Source organism: Carassius carassius, chromosome 22 (genome assembly GCF_963082965.1).
Source record: "Carassius carassius chromosome 22, fCarCar2.1, whole genome shotgun sequence".
NCBI classification, from domain to species: domain Eukaryota; kingdom Metazoa; phylum Chordata; class Actinopteri; order Cypriniformes; family Cyprinidae; genus Carassius; species Carassius carassius.
This window is the reverse complement of record NC_081776.1, coordinates 14938070-14953501: the sequence shown is the minus strand read 5'-3', so window position 1 is coordinate 14953501 and position 15432 is coordinate 14938070. Positions and strand designations below refer to the sequence as shown.

The window sequence follows — 15432 nt, the reverse complement described above, 5'->3', positions numbered from 1 at the left end:
GGTCTGATATTCTATTCCATTTTCTATTGTCATTTTTCCTCCCTCATGGTTGTCGGGGATGATTGATTCTGATTGGTCAGTTGGAGTATTCACTGATCTGATCTATTCTGTTCTGTTCTGTTCAATTATATTCTAAATTACACACAAACACATTACATACATACAGTACATAGATAACGGTGTGAAATGCTTTATTCTGATTGGTTAATTGCAGCTGTAGTGATCTGATATTGTGTTCTATAAAATGTTATTTCTATTTCTATCTATTTTGTTATTATTCTGTTAAATTATTCTAACATAATGTTCAAAAGTAAATTAAACGCAGCATTTAATAAAGAAACCGTATATTAGGTAATGCTAGAATCCATTACATTTGCATTCATTACTGTTAGACTATATTTAATGTAGAAATAACACTTTCTCCTTTTCTTTTCTTATTTTTTCGTTTCTTTTCTTTTTTCGAGTCTCCCAGGACTGTTCGAAGTCGATTATCTAGATATTTCAAAGTCACATTTGAGTCTTGTGTTAAAGCTCAGTCAGCTCTCTTCTGATAGCGACTTTGGCCTTGGCTGCTGAATGCCCGCTCTCCGCCCAGCAGCGCGTTATCGCGCTCAGATAACTCCGTCTTAACGAAGGTCTCCGGGTGTGATAGGCAGCAGTCCAGACCTAAACCTCCTCCTCTGCAACCTTCGGTCGCTGGAACTTACATAAGTCCCAGCACGTCCTCGTGCTCGCACCTGACGCGCCTCCGGTCGGTGTTGGTTCAGGCTGCTGCTCGCCATCATGACCTGCTGTGATCTGAAATGTGGGCTCATCACAGGGACCGTGCTGGGCGCCTTGATCGCCGTGCTGGGCGGGATTCTCATCCCTGTGGGCAACGACTTCATTGTAAACACCGTGCACAAGGTAAGTCAAGTCGACGTGTTTTCATATCAATAAGCGGCGCACACGCATTTGCAGATCCTCCAGAAACTTATGTACATGATGAAGTTTTAAATATTCTGAATAATTTAGAAACTAAATTATTCTAGGGTACAATGTACTATCAATGATGTATGAGATTAAATAAAAAGGGGTTTATGGGTCAAGGTTTTTTTTCCATAAATGCGTGGTTGGAGCCAGTTTTATTGATTGATTTGAATTTTACATCTGCTCTTTAATCAACTTTTTATTTATGTTTAAATTGCGCTGAAAAGACATTAAATAGCATCTGAAACATTTTAAATAAAAGATGTGTATCTTAGATAGTATTTTTTATTTAATGCATTTAAACAGCAGGTTCTTGACTTACCTCATGGTGTCAAGGTCTATGACTGTGTGCATTAAATGAGATCTATTTCTATATTTAGGCAAAAAAATAAAATAAAAATAAAAAACATGGAAATGTCCGGTAACATTATTGTAGACTTAAAAGTGTGTGTGTCTACAGAATAATAATAATAACACAGTGTTGAGAAATATTCACTGTTTTTTGACGAACTTCCCCGGCCTGCCACATTTTGAATTATAGCCTACCCAAGTACACAATGTAATATAAAAAGTGTATAGAGTATCCGACCCTAAGTATGTTTTGTGTCTCTAAAGGAAACAGTGTTGGAAAACGGGACCTTAGCGTTTGACACCTGGACGTCGGTAGACATTTCAATATACAGGCAGTTTTGGCTGTTTGACGTGCAGAACGCTGACGATGTTGTAAATCAAGGGGCCAAACCTGTGCTGGTGCAGAAAGGACCATACACATACAGGTAAGAATTGCTATATAAATAGATTTCCGATCAATACTCGTGTAAACAAATCATTCCTCTGTATCTCTCAAAGGTAGAGAAAAATTAACTCTGTGATCTTTATAATTTACTCAAGAGCATCCATATCTCTTGAGCTGCCTGAAATAAAGCAGAGAGAATTCTGTTATGTTCTAAAATAATATAAATAGCAGTTTACTAAAACTTGTACAGTCGTGGCCAAAAGTTTTGAGAATTACATAAATATTGGAAATTGGAAAAGTTGCTGCTTAGGTTTTTATAATAGCAATTTGCATATACTCCAGAATGTTATGAAGAGTGATCAGATGAATTACATAGTCCTTCTTTGCCATGAAAATTAACTTAATCCCAAAAAAACCTTTCCACTGCATTTCATTGCTGTCATTAAAGGACCTGCTGAGATCATTTCAGTAATCGTCTTGTTAACTCAGGTGAGAATGTTGACTAGCACAAGGCTGGAGATCATTATGTCAGGCTGATTGGGTTAGAATGGCAGACTTGACATGTTAAAAGGAGGGTGAAGCTTGAAATCATTGTTCTTCCATTGTTAACCATGGTGACCTGCAAAGAAACGCGTGCAGCCATCATTGTGTTGCATAAAAATGGCTTCACAGGCAAGGATATTGTGGCTACTAAGATTGCACCTAAATCAACAATTTATAGGATCATCAAGAACTTCAAGGAAAGAGGTTCAATTCTTGTAAAGAAGGCTTCAGGGCGTCCAAGAAATTCAAACATGCGCCAGGATCGTCTCCTAAAGAGGATTCAGCTGCGGGATCGGAGTGCCACCAGTGCAGAGCTTGCTCAGGAATGGCAGCAGACAGGTGTGAGCGCATCTGCACGCACAGTGAGGCCAAGACTTTTGGAAGATGTCCTGGTGTCATGAAGGGCAGCAAAGAAGCCACTTCTCTCCAAAAAAAACATCAGGGACAGATTGATTTTCTGCAGAAAGTATAGTGAATGGACTGCTGAGGACTGGGGCAAAGTCATATTCTCCGATGAAGCCCCTTTCCGATTGTTTGGGGCATCTGGAAAAAGGCTTGTCCGGTGAAGAAAAGGTGAGCGCTACCATCAGTCCTGTGTCATGCCAACAGTAAAGCATCCTGACACCATTCATGTGTGGGGTTGCTTCTCATCCAAGGGAGTGGGCTCACTCACAATTCTGCCCAAAAACACAGCCATGAATAAAGAATGGTACCAAAACACCCTCCAACAGCAACTTCTTCCAACAATCCAACAACAGTTTGATGAAGAACAGTGCATTTTCCAGCAAGATGGAGCACCGTGCCATCGGGGACCAGAATGTTGTAATTTTGGGTCCATGCCCTGGAAACTCCCCAGATCTTAATCCCATTGAGAACTTGTGGTCAATCCTCAAGAGGCGGGTGGCCAAACAAAAACCCACTAATTCTGACAAACTCCAAGAAGTGATTATGAAAGAATGGGTTGCTATCAGTCAGGATTTGGCCCAGAAGTTGATTGAGAGCATGCCCAGTCGAATTGCAGAGGTCCTGAAAAAGAAGGGCCAACACTGCAAATACTGACTCTTTGCATAAATGTCATGTAATTGTCGATAAAAGGCTTTGAAACGTATGAAGTGCTTGTAATTATATTTCAGTACATCACAGAAACAACTGAAACAAAGATCTAAAAGCAGTTTAGCAGCAAACTTTTTGAAAACTAATATTTATGTAATTCTCAAAACTTTTGGCCACGACTGTATACTTTTGCATGTTTCATTTATTTATTGATAATTTTTTGGTCTTTTATATATTTTTGTTTTTATATATATATATATATATATATATATACAAATACTTAAAATAAGTGTTATACTTCTGGTGTATATATTTCTGTTATACATTCTTAAAGTATGGCTTTTGTTCGGCTGTATAGTAAAATGACCAGTAAACACCACCTAACCTTCATTTTTATTGCAATTTTAAGCCACTAAATGGTCTTAATGTATTTCTTAGTGGTTTAATATACTCCCATGCTCTCTATTGTCCTCTAGGACGCGTTTTATCCCCAAAAAAGATATCACCTTCTATGATAACTACACTGTGTCCTTTGTGCTGCCAGCGGGTGCCATCTTTGAGCCTAGTATGTCAGTAGGCACAGAGGAGGACATATTCACATCGCTCAATCTAGCTGTAGCAGTATGTATTATGACAACCATCTCTTGCCATCTTCTCTGTCCTCATTTTAATTTGTTTTCTTCCCTTGTTCTCCATGCCTTGTTATTGTGATGCATGGCCATCAGTTAAATATATGTTCAAATGAATTGCATGTTCATATATAATAAAATAGAAAACATTTATTTCACAGTTTTACTGTATTTTCAAATAAATGCAGCCTTGGTGAGAAAACATGAAAAATCATACCAATCCCAACATGTTGAACAATAGTGTCAGTGTGTGTATAATAAAATAAATACATGAAGTGTAAATCTTTCTTACAAACTCTTTTTGCTCACGTGCCTAAGACTGCTGACCCCTCATATTGATTACATTGCTTCACATTGGCTGTCAGCTGTGAAGAAAGTCAGATAAAGTTTATCATATCATCAGTAAAATGTTGATATCTGCGATTATCTGTCTAGAGTCAGCACAGCACTTATGTTATAATGTAACCAACAATGCTGCATAGTCTTCACCTTTGTAATTGATTATATTCTTAATTATAGGTGATGTTTAGTCATAAGTGCTGTAGAGGTAATAAATGCAAAGGAATTTTACTTGTGTTGTAGATTCCAAGGTTTTCATTAGGCAGGTGAATTTATGACAGGGTATGGTTTCATACTTGTGCTTGACCAACCTGAACTTTATTTTCTTCTTTTCCAGGGTGTTTACAGTTTAATGCCTCATTTTATTGCAAACATTCTCATCAAAAACTCCAGATCCTCACTCTTCCAGAAAACGACTGTTAAGGAATTGTTGTGGGGCTACAAAGACCTAATGCTGAACAGCACACTTGGAGTTTTTTATCCTGTAAGGTTGCTAACACTTGATGGCATTCACTTAATAAAACACATTTATAGCGCCATGATTGATAATGCAGACAAACAAATGCAGTTTTTATTACAAATAAGAAAAATCATTTGCAAAATTGGATGAGACCTACAATACAACATATGCAAATATATAAGTTTGTGTGTTATAACAAGAATGTAAGGTGTAAGAATATTTAAAGGAGTAGTTCACCCAGAAATGAAATTTGTTGAATATTTAATCATCGTCAGGCCTCGAAGATGTAAAGGAGTTTGTTTCTTCATTGGAACAGATTTGGAAAAATTGAGCATTATATGGTTTGCTCACCAATGCAGTGAATGGGTGCCGTCAGAATGAGAGTCCAAACAGCTGATAAAAACATCACAGAAATCCACAAGTAATTCACACAAATCCGGCCAACCAATTTCACTTGTCTTGTGAAGTGAAAAGCTGCATGTTTGTACCAAACAAATCCATCATTGAGGTGTCTTAACATTAAACTGTTGCTTCTAGACAAAATATCAGTCCATAATCCATAATAACGCTTCCTCCAGTGAAAAAGTCCATGTCCCGTTGTCCTCTAACATTGAAATCCACTGAAATATTAGAATTCTTTTGGACTGTCTTCTTGTAAACAGTGCTTCATCTAAGCATATTTCTCTCCTGATTCAGATGATTAGGCTTTTTTACTGGAAGTAGAATCGTTAATATGGACAGATGACTTTTTTTGAAGTTAAAAAATGTTAATGCTGAATTTGGTATGTATTTCTTGCATCACACAACAATAATTGATTGACTGGAGTGGTGTGGATTATTGTGATGTTTATATAAGCTGTTTAGACTCTCATTCTGATGGCACCCATTCACCGCTGAAAGTCCATTGTTGAGCAAGAAATGTAATGCTAAATTTCTCCAAATATGTTCTGATGAAGGAACAAACACATTTACATCTTGGATAGCCGGAGAGTGAGTACACTTGTGAGTACAAGTTTTTGTTTTGAGTGGAATGTAAGTAGGTACATTTTATTTTTAAAGCACGTTTAAATTCATCTTACACTGATCATAGTTTAATGAAAGCTGGTTATAGATTAGCCTTGAAGCTAATCCATAAAATGTCTCTTTCGTCTGAATGTCTTTAAATAATAATTAAAAAATGCTTATGTTTCCAGTTATATTTCCCCATTTGTTGTGTTATTTATGCTCTAACATTCAGAGAAAATCTTACCTCAGTTTTTTTCTTTTAGTACAATGGCACATTGGATGGACCGTATACTGTATTCACAGGCAAAGATGACATCAAAAAGGTAGCCACGATTGAACGCTGGCAGGGTGAAACGTGAGTATATGTTCCACTAGCATGAAAAATTGGTGTAAAATGAAACATTTATATGAATCTTTGGGTTGTAGATGGGTTTGTAGTTTTCTAAAAGAAAAAAATGACCCAGACCTTAAATGTAGATATGGTTCATACAGAAACAACTGTCACTCATTTTTTTTATGTTTTAAGTAATCAACACAAAATGAGTAAAACTCAGACTAACAATCTCATTAAAAACTTGATGTTGTACAGATCACTGAGTTACTGGAATGACCCTTATTGCAACAAGATTAACGGAACAGGCAAGTTTACCTCATATTACATTGATATAGAAATAATTGTGAAGTAATTACATTATTGTTGACATGTAAGCAAATATATAGTATGACTTCTGTCCCAAAGCTACTGGCCTAAAACCTTGGCGTATGTGTCCAATAAAAACATACAGTAATGTGCAGGTCTCAATGCTGTAAATTTTCAACTAGATTAATTATTAATCATCTTTTGATTGTGAGCACTTCTATAAGGACACCATGTGTTCAAAATTTCTGATATAAAGGTTCAACAAATGTAAAATGTCCCACATTAATCACATTATTCAGTTTTGTTTTCATATGTTAACAGATGGTTCCTCCTTCCACCCGTTCCTGGACAAGAAAAAACCCCTGTTCTTCTTTTCTCCTGATATCTGCAGGTATTTTCAGTTTGCTTCCTTTTAGGACAAAATATGAACCAAATGATCTGCAAACATCTGATATTAGACTTTTTCTCAAAATTCATTATCGCAACAGGCACTTTTAACTAGCTGCTCTCAAGATGATTATAAGTCAAATGCTTACGCTTATCTTTCTTAAAGAAATAAATGCCATTTGTTAAGGCATTCATACATTTCAGAATACTTTATGAGGACACTGTATATCTTGAAACGCCACTCATCAGCAATGTTCTCATAATCTATTGATTAAAGTCTGTTCCATGAGGGTTCGTGGACATTGATCTCTGCGCATCTGATTAGATTTGATCTGGAATCCTGATATATGTAAGGAATAATTGACAATGGGCTGTTGAAATATTAAAAAAGAATGCACACCCGAGGCGGTGATAAATGTTACAGAAATGGTCTGTTTCAAATTGATGCTGTTATTTAGATTCCAGCTATTTTAAAATAGAGAACAGTTATTTTGAATTGTAAACATTTTTACTGTAACAATTTTGCACTGTTGATCATAAGTGATTTAAATGAATAAATAAATCATACAGACACCAAACTTTTTGAATGGTAGTGTATTATATCAATTATAAAACCATTTTTATACACTGTTCAGTAAGAAGACAGAGACTATTCAGACACTTTCTTGGGGGTCAAAAGTTGATGAAACATTCCTTGCAACACTTACATTTGTGATAAATATTGTGCTTGTCCTCTAGGTCAATATCTGCTCAGTATAATAGTACTCTTGACCTGAAGGGAATCGATGTGTATCGGTACATGTTGCCACCTGAAGCTCTGGCCTCTCCAGCGGAGAACCCAGATAACCAGTGCTACTGTACAGACGCTGTGCTAACCAAAAACTGCACTACAGCAGGACTTCTTGACCTCACTGCCTGTAGAGGTCAGCGCTTTGGGCCTCTTATAATGTTTAAACAAAAATTTATTGAATGCATTATTCTTTCAAGTTTAAGTATGTTATATTCTATATTTTTCAACAGGAGCTCCAGTGTTCCTCTCTCTACCCCACTTTCTCTTTGGCAGCAACGATCTCCTCCAAGGTGTGATCGGACTGAACCCGAACTTCGATGAGCACTCCATATTTCTGGATGTAGAACCGGTGAGGAACCCATTTGAGTTTGCCTACGTTTTCTTTTATTAAAAGGATGAAGCTTTAAGATAAGATAATGGCTATGCATCTTGTGTCATCTGTAGATTACAGGTTTCACTCTGAGATTTGCAAAAAGACTTCAGCTCAATATGTTGTACGGCCCATCGGATCATATTGAGTATGTAAACCGACATCACACATTGTCATGGATGCATGTGCAATCGTGCACTTCGTGTAATTCATAAATGCACGTCCTAACATAACATCTTGTCTGTCTTTCTCACAGAATTTTGAAAAACATCAAGGAACCCACAATTTTTCCTATTTTGTGGGTGAACGAGGTGAGCGCTAATGAACCATCTATTTCATTAAAGCATATAGGTCCAGTAAAAGAGCTATATTAACCTAAGTATTCACATTTATAAAAGAGGAAATATGGCATGCCTTAAATATTCTTTTTTAAAATATTGAAATAATTGGCCATTGATAAAAGTAATTATTAAATAGTTTGTATACCTAATTACTATATATAAAATAAATGTTTTTGTTTGCATATTATAAATTATTGTTGAATTAAAGTGTTTATGCTCATATAAAACATTTAGGCTGAATTAAAGAATATGTCAAATTAAAGAATTCATGCTCATATAAACTTAGATTTTAATAAAGCATTTAGGTCCAGCTAAAATATGTGGGTCCACTTAATGCATATAGGTCCAAACAAAGCATCTAGGTTGAATGAAAGCATATAGATCAAAATAAAGCATTTAGGTCCCACTATAGCATTTATGCTTGTCTAAAACATTTAGGTTTAATTAAAGCATTTATGTCAAATAAAGCATTCTGGTCCAAATAATGTATTTGCTAAAGGTCCAACTAATGCAAATTGGTCAAAATAAACCATTAAGGTCCAACTAAGGATACGTCTAACAATAGTTTTTTTTAACAAAAGTTAATCAAGTCATTAAAATCATATTTAAATCCTTTTTTTAATACAGCATATAATATATATATGTGTTATGTATAGTGTATGATTATATGCTGTGAGTTGTGATGGGTCCAGCATTTAAACGCAAAAAGTCCAGTCTGTTATCTCAGCTTTAAATAGGTACTTTAGACCAATGGGGAGCAACAAAGTATTTTCTGTAATCTTGTATCTGATATATCTAAAGAATTATTATTGTCCATAAACAGCTAATCTATCACATGTCTGACCCCTGCACCATTTGATTGCTTCATCGGAGCAGTATTAGGTGCCGCCTCACTGCTGACTGTAAGATTTTTGTCTCTTATTTGTGTTAAGACGGCAGCTCTGGACGATGAGACGGCTGACATGTTCAAGAAAGAGCTGATTGGTCGGATGGACTTGTTGGAGGGCTTTCAGATCGGGCTCATAGTGGTTGGCTTAATCTTATTTGCCAGCTGTTTAATTGGATTGATTGTGGTGGCCATGAAACCGAAGAATGCAAACTTGTTTTAATAAAGGGAGGGATGCTTGGTGCTTTGCGTGTTTGATTTTTGATATCGCATTTTGTGGGAATTGTATATTTAATTGTTATTTGCGCTCAGAGTATCGCAATTCTATTTATATAATTTATGCACTCTGCATTTTTGTGGAGCAAAATTATTTCTTTCTGTAATTTGCTTGATATTGTATTAAGTCATACTTTAAACGTTATCAGAGCAAATACTCTGCCATATTGTGGTCATACTGTGGTTGATTTAAATATGAAATAGTTTTGTATGTCAGAACAAGTTGAGTAAAACAAAGAACTGTGAAACTTGGCCTCATTGTCATTTTTGGTTTTCTGGTTGTTTTCTTTTTTTTCTTATTTTTTTTTCTATACACTTTACGTAGTTGTTGCTTTCTACATATCTCAAATCACATATCAACTTTTGCCTTCTCATGCGTAAGAACAAGGACCAGAAAAACAGGAACAGAAGAAATACTGGAACAGATTTGTTAAACCTTGTAAATCCATGTGACAAATCAGAATGGGAGGTTTTATAGAACAAGATGCTTGTGTTGAGTAGGAAACAGGACTGGGAGGCCTGGGAGCGACCCCCTCTCCTGCTTTATTAATTCTAAAACACAACTGGTAATCTCCGACTGCTTTGGTTGGTTTGGTTCTTTGGTTTGACCCATGGGTTTTAAACAGCTAAAGGTGGTGTTGGCGCAGTGGATAAGACACATGCCTTTGGTGTGAGAGACCTGGGTTCAAATCCAATGTGAGACACCAATGTATCCCTGAGCAAGACACTAAACACCTAGTTGCTCCAGAGGCATGCGACCTCTGACATATGTAGCAATTGTAAGTCGCTTTGGATAAAAGCGTCAGCTAAATGAATAAATGTAAATGTTAAGGCCCAAGTGAACAACATGTAGGTTTATAATCTACCCTGGAATAAAGACTTGGTGGCAAATATTCATACTGCTAACATAAAAATATACACAATTGTTTGTAAACAATGACATTCCAACAACTCCTCAAATAATATAAGACCATATGATGCAGTTTAAAATGGGTGCACAATATATCAGGACCAAATTGGTATTAGAGGTTTTTGTTGGTATTGTACTGTATATCGACTGAAATTAGATTCATTGTGTGTGCTCATTTCATTTCACATATATAATCTATGCCAAATCTTAATTTGTACATTTATAATGCTGTAATAATTAAATTTTATCATTTAAAAAAGATTTTAGTGTTATATATTTTTTTAATATCGCCCGTTTATCGGTTATCATCATTGTAGTTAAAGGCCATAAAGACATGGTAATATATATAGAAATTTAATTGCCTAATAAAAAGTAACATAGTAATTATAATAGCTAAATAGGCCCGTATCAGCTGTCTGAATAAAGCAGAAAATTAAGTATTTAAAAATTGTCTAAGAATATCAAAGACCATTGGCACCTGTCCGATCTTTTCTATTCTCGCGATAATTAGGCATTAACTTGCCAGTAACCGACAATAGCTTTTGTACCTGCCTGAAGCGGCCCATAAAACTGACCGAAGCTACTCCTGTGAAAGACTGGATCTTCAGATTACACATATCGTTTCTGGTTCTCTGTAAGTTATCGAAACCACACATAAAATACGCTTCAAACGCCCGAATTTGCTGGGCAACTGGTTGTCCAACACGGTTCCGTTCACACAGCACATAATAATAACAACCGACAGTACGGTTGTATGTTTTCATGTTTCATGTCAACTTCAACTTGACTCTTACATTTATGAGTTTAATCTGAATACTGTTCCGTAACGTTACAGATAATTAATAAATTCTCAGATTAATAAGAATTTGTAAAACATGAGAGAGATTCAATTTGTTTAATGCAGTTGTCCAGGCTTTTATCATTAATAAATATGCCTATACAAATCAAGACATTTAATAAAATAACATTCACTGGGAATACAGCATATAGCCTATTATATTAAAACATTATTAAAATAAATGTTCTTTGAAGAGGACACTAAGTGAACATGAAATGTCTGCAAAATGCAGATTCAGTCAAAAACATCTGAAGTTTGGCATTAAAAAAAATCCAATTAATCCAACAAACTGTGTGAATGTGAATGAAATTATACTAATTTTGCCATAGAGAAATCTATTGCCAAACTGAGTGTGACTCAATTTCTCATGTGTTTTCACTATTTACAGACACTCAAAATACAAAAAGTGATAAGTTACACTGACACAGATAAATCCAAAATCGTAAGCTGTACAATGCTATACATCATCTAAAATGAGTGACAATCACATTAGAGCTGTGCACACTGAGCAAACCACAAAACATTAACATGACATTCATTTCCAACATCAATGTGTGCCTGTATAATGATGAACAATGCGTGATCACATTCCTTTTTGATAATAAAAACTGGGGTTTCTTATCATATTATTTGAATGTATTGCCATGATTATAAACACTAGTTTGTAGTTTTACTGTTTACTGCACTTTGTTATTCTTATAGTTGTTTACATTTTGCGGCTAAAAAATCCGAAGTCTCACACATTCACAGAAAATAGATTACTCTTCTGTGTTGCAAAATAATGTGGATACCGTGTTAGTAAAAGAAGAAAACGTGCACATAACATTTTAAACCAGTAGTTCACCTGTGAAAATTCTGTCCTAATATTCCAACATCTCATCATTTCTTTCGGAAATACAACAGGAGATATTTAGAAGAATGTTCATGCTGCTCTTAAAACATGACCACTCTGTCTTCTTTTAAAGGATAAAAATATGACCATATGACTTGTGCACTATATTCAAGGTTCTCCTTGTTTGGAAGGTCACGATGGTGAGTAAATGACAACTAAACTGTCATTTCTTTAAATTATGTGTTTTGGATTAATGATGTTTCCCAAAGCACAACACTTGGCAAAAACACAACACTCTTTACAGTGTTATGAGCTCAGAGAGCCACCTGTCTGAGACAGTTTGAAACATCTCCAAAACATCTTCTCTCACTCTCACTTCCCATTCGATCATCTGTGGTGCATCTGGGCTGATGTACTTTGGTCTAATGTGTAATCTCCAATGTAAATGTTAATCTCCAAGAAATATTCTTCTAAACTGTTCAGTAACCATAAACATTTAGTTTGAGATACTGTAAACTCTAATCCACAAATGATTGCCTTAATTCAGGGGTATTGAAGAGTTGTAGGTAGTAGAATTGATACATTTGTTTCATTAATGTAAATTTTCCAAAATTGCTTGGCCTAAACATGTCATGTAAATCAAATTTGGATTGCTAGAATAAACGTATTTATAATCCCAATGTTCTGCAAGGATATTAAAGAGAACGTAGAAGAAATCAATACTGAGATTTTGTGGATTTTGGTGAATTTCTTTTCACTTAGAAGCTAAATCTAATTCAAGTTTACATCTATAAGTTAACAAAATACTCTAATGATGCCTATCTAATAAGATATGCATTAGAAACTGAATTTCTGTGTATTTTTTTTGTCCATGTCTTTTAGCTTATGTAGTCTTAATTTTGAGAAATCGTTAGCATTTGCAATTTACAGTCTTTATCTTCCAGTAAACAAACCAAAATACTGATGACTCCGCTTGCACTAAAGGGTATATCCAAATTTATGTCCAATGAAATGCACTATAGATTGAGACTGTCCCATTTGGCAATACTTCACTAGCATTAGCAAGAATAAATAAAAGTTCATGTCTGTAATGTAAACTAAAGGCTGTTAAAAAAGGGATTAGCCTCTCCATATGTCCCGCCCCAACTAGGAAATAAATCAAAACAGAATAAAAACCCAGAAAAAACCCTGTCCTCATGAGCTATTTCATTGGGACTTGAAGGACATTGTATTACTTCATCGTTTGTTCTGAAATGTCACATGCCTATAAAATGACAACAATACTACTGTATGACAGATATGGCATCTTGTATAATGCAGCTTGAAACATAAATTGGCTTGAGTGCCTGTGTGTGAGGGTGTCTCAGAGTCCTCTGCTCTGGGTGTCATGTATATAAGACTGCCATACAGGAAGCACCTGAGATGCTTTAAGTTTGAAGAAAAACAACAAATGAGGTTCATAACAGAGGAGTCTTCTCCAACGTTCTCCTTCTTTATTTTCCATCCGGGTTCTCTCCTGATGCATGTCTTTATTCCTTTTCATCATCTCTCTAGCCATCTCCTTCTTTTTCATTATCTGTGCTTCGATCTCCTTACTTTACATTTCAACTCTATTCCTGTAGTCAGTGGTTCCGGCGGTTCCTGCTCTTCCTGTGGTCCAGCAAGGGTTTGAGTTTACCCAGCTCGCCTCTCATGGGGCTCTGTATGTTCTGCAGACTCTGCATCTGTTTGCGTTCCTTGCAGTATTGTTGCATGGCCAATGTCTCAGCAGGGCTGAAGGCCGACACCAGGGCTTTAGGGTGCAGTGAGGCTGCCCAGCCCCAGGGAGAATATTTATTGCTCAGAGTGCTGACCAGAGTTTCGCTCAGAATCTGGAGACGGATTTTAGCAAGTGTGCGCTTGAAGCCATTCTCTGTGGCTAGGCAGTAATACACACCCTTATCTGAAGAATGCACTGAACGGATGAGCAAACCGTGATTGGTGGACACTACACGATCACTCAGCTTCACCTGCACACAGACAAAAGAATGACCGGTGAATGTGTCATTTTTTAAATGCTTATTAAATTCATGAACAGATGATACGCATGTTATCCTTTTGGGTAGGGACGTGTTTGGTTTGGTGAATTTTTTTTTTTTTTTGCAATATAATGAACTGTATAAAAGGGGTTTCTTCCATGTTTATTATATAATTTTATGTAAATCTAATTACATTTGCATAACATATAGATGTGTGGGAGATTATGCTTTATTTAATAATAGCACTTATATTATCTATAGAATATTGAATATTAAACTTGTAAGCCAGACCTTTAAAAGACAAAGAAGTTTTGAACATCCCTGTGCATCCATTATTTTCTTATTCTTCAAGCACAGAGGGACCAATGGCAGTTTAGGAGGAGTCGGTCTGTTTGATGATTACAAACACTTGATGATATTTCATTGAAAGCATCATCCATGATAGCGTGGAGCAATATACTATGCATTGGCTGTCGAGTATCAGGGTTTAATGTTGTGTAGTTTTGGAAAGGGTTGTCTGACCTCTTTCCTTCGATCGTTGTCTCTCTGAATGAGCCATTTAACTGAGGCCTGTGGAGATTTGGGCTGACACTCCAGGAAGGTGGTGTTGTTTTTGACTCCATACTGAGTCATTTCCACTGCATTCCTGTAGGCTAAAACAAAACATCAAGTTTTTCTCTCGCACAGTTAGTGCATACTAATTGTAATAGTTCTACTGCAATTCAACTGACAAGCTAACATCTGCGGATGAGGGTCATGGTGGGGTTCAAGTTCACTGAGGATGCAGTAAATTATACTCTGAAGAGTAGTGGGCCAGATTAGTGTGTAATTGGATAAGTGACCCTGTACACTGGCCAATGATGTCATACATTCAACATCTGTTTTGACATTATGCTACTTTTGTTTTGTGCATACAGCTGGGATAACTCTTCCCCTCATCATTAAGACTGCTATTTAATAATTGTGATGCATCCAAGTGTTTAACTGAGTCATCTGGACCGCTGACAAAATCAGTGCCAATTGTATTCAAATTAACAGGTCTTCTAGTTCCATGACAGGTTTTTTCTCAATGAGGGAAAGAATTTGACAAACGTGAGAGGGAAAAAAAGGAAATGAGCGGTGGAGTTAAAGGGAAATGTGCGAGGCTGCATGTCAATTAGCATTTAAATTAAGCAACGAAATGTATTTCACTAGGAAAATTCATTGTATATGTATAAAAATATGCTAGTATTGAAAAACTGTCAACACATCATAAAATGACTTTGATGCATGTGCATTTAAGCATTAGCTTTGGTTGCGTTCATGTCAGTATTAGCACAATTACAAGATGACAACTTTGAGATTCTACTACGAGCAGTTTGAAAGGATCAGATTCTATGACAACATTAATAAATGCCAAAATGGATCCAT

The 15432-nt window shown here is 36.0% G+C and overlaps 2 protein-coding genes across 2 annotated transcripts in view; one reads left to right on the top strand and one right to left on the bottom strand.

The window, feature by feature from the left end:
- Window positions 1-641: 641 nt before the first annotated feature.
- On the top strand, window positions 642-9672 carry LOC132099038 (platelet glycoprotein 4-like). The gene is made up of 12 exons (XM_059505416.1): window positions 642-906; window positions 1585-1745; window positions 3778-3922; window positions 4607-4753; window positions 5998-6089; window positions 6324-6373; window positions 6696-6765; window positions 7500-7684; window positions 7782-7900; window positions 7996-8069; window positions 8178-8232; window positions 9195-9672. Exons 1-12 carry the CDS (start codon window positions 784-786, stop codon window positions 9369-9371), a joined length of 1398 nt encoding a protein of 465 aa, XP_059361399.1. The 5' UTR covers window positions 642-783; the 3' UTR covers window positions 9372-9672.
- Window positions 9673-12573: 2901 nt separating this feature from the next.
- LOC132099036 (semaphorin-3C-like) overlaps window positions 12574-15432 on the bottom strand; it is a 43530-nt gene continuing 40671 nt past the window's right edge. Inside the window, exons 17-18 of the mRNA XM_059505414.1 lie at window positions 14545-14675; window positions 12574-14013 (exon numbers count right to left, since the gene is read on the bottom strand). Of these exons, the coding sequence (XP_059361397.1) occupies window positions 13627-14013; window positions 14545-14675 (518 nt within the window). The 3' untranslated portion in view covers window positions 12574-13626. The remainder of the gene's footprint in view (window positions 14014-14544; window positions 14676-15432) is intronic.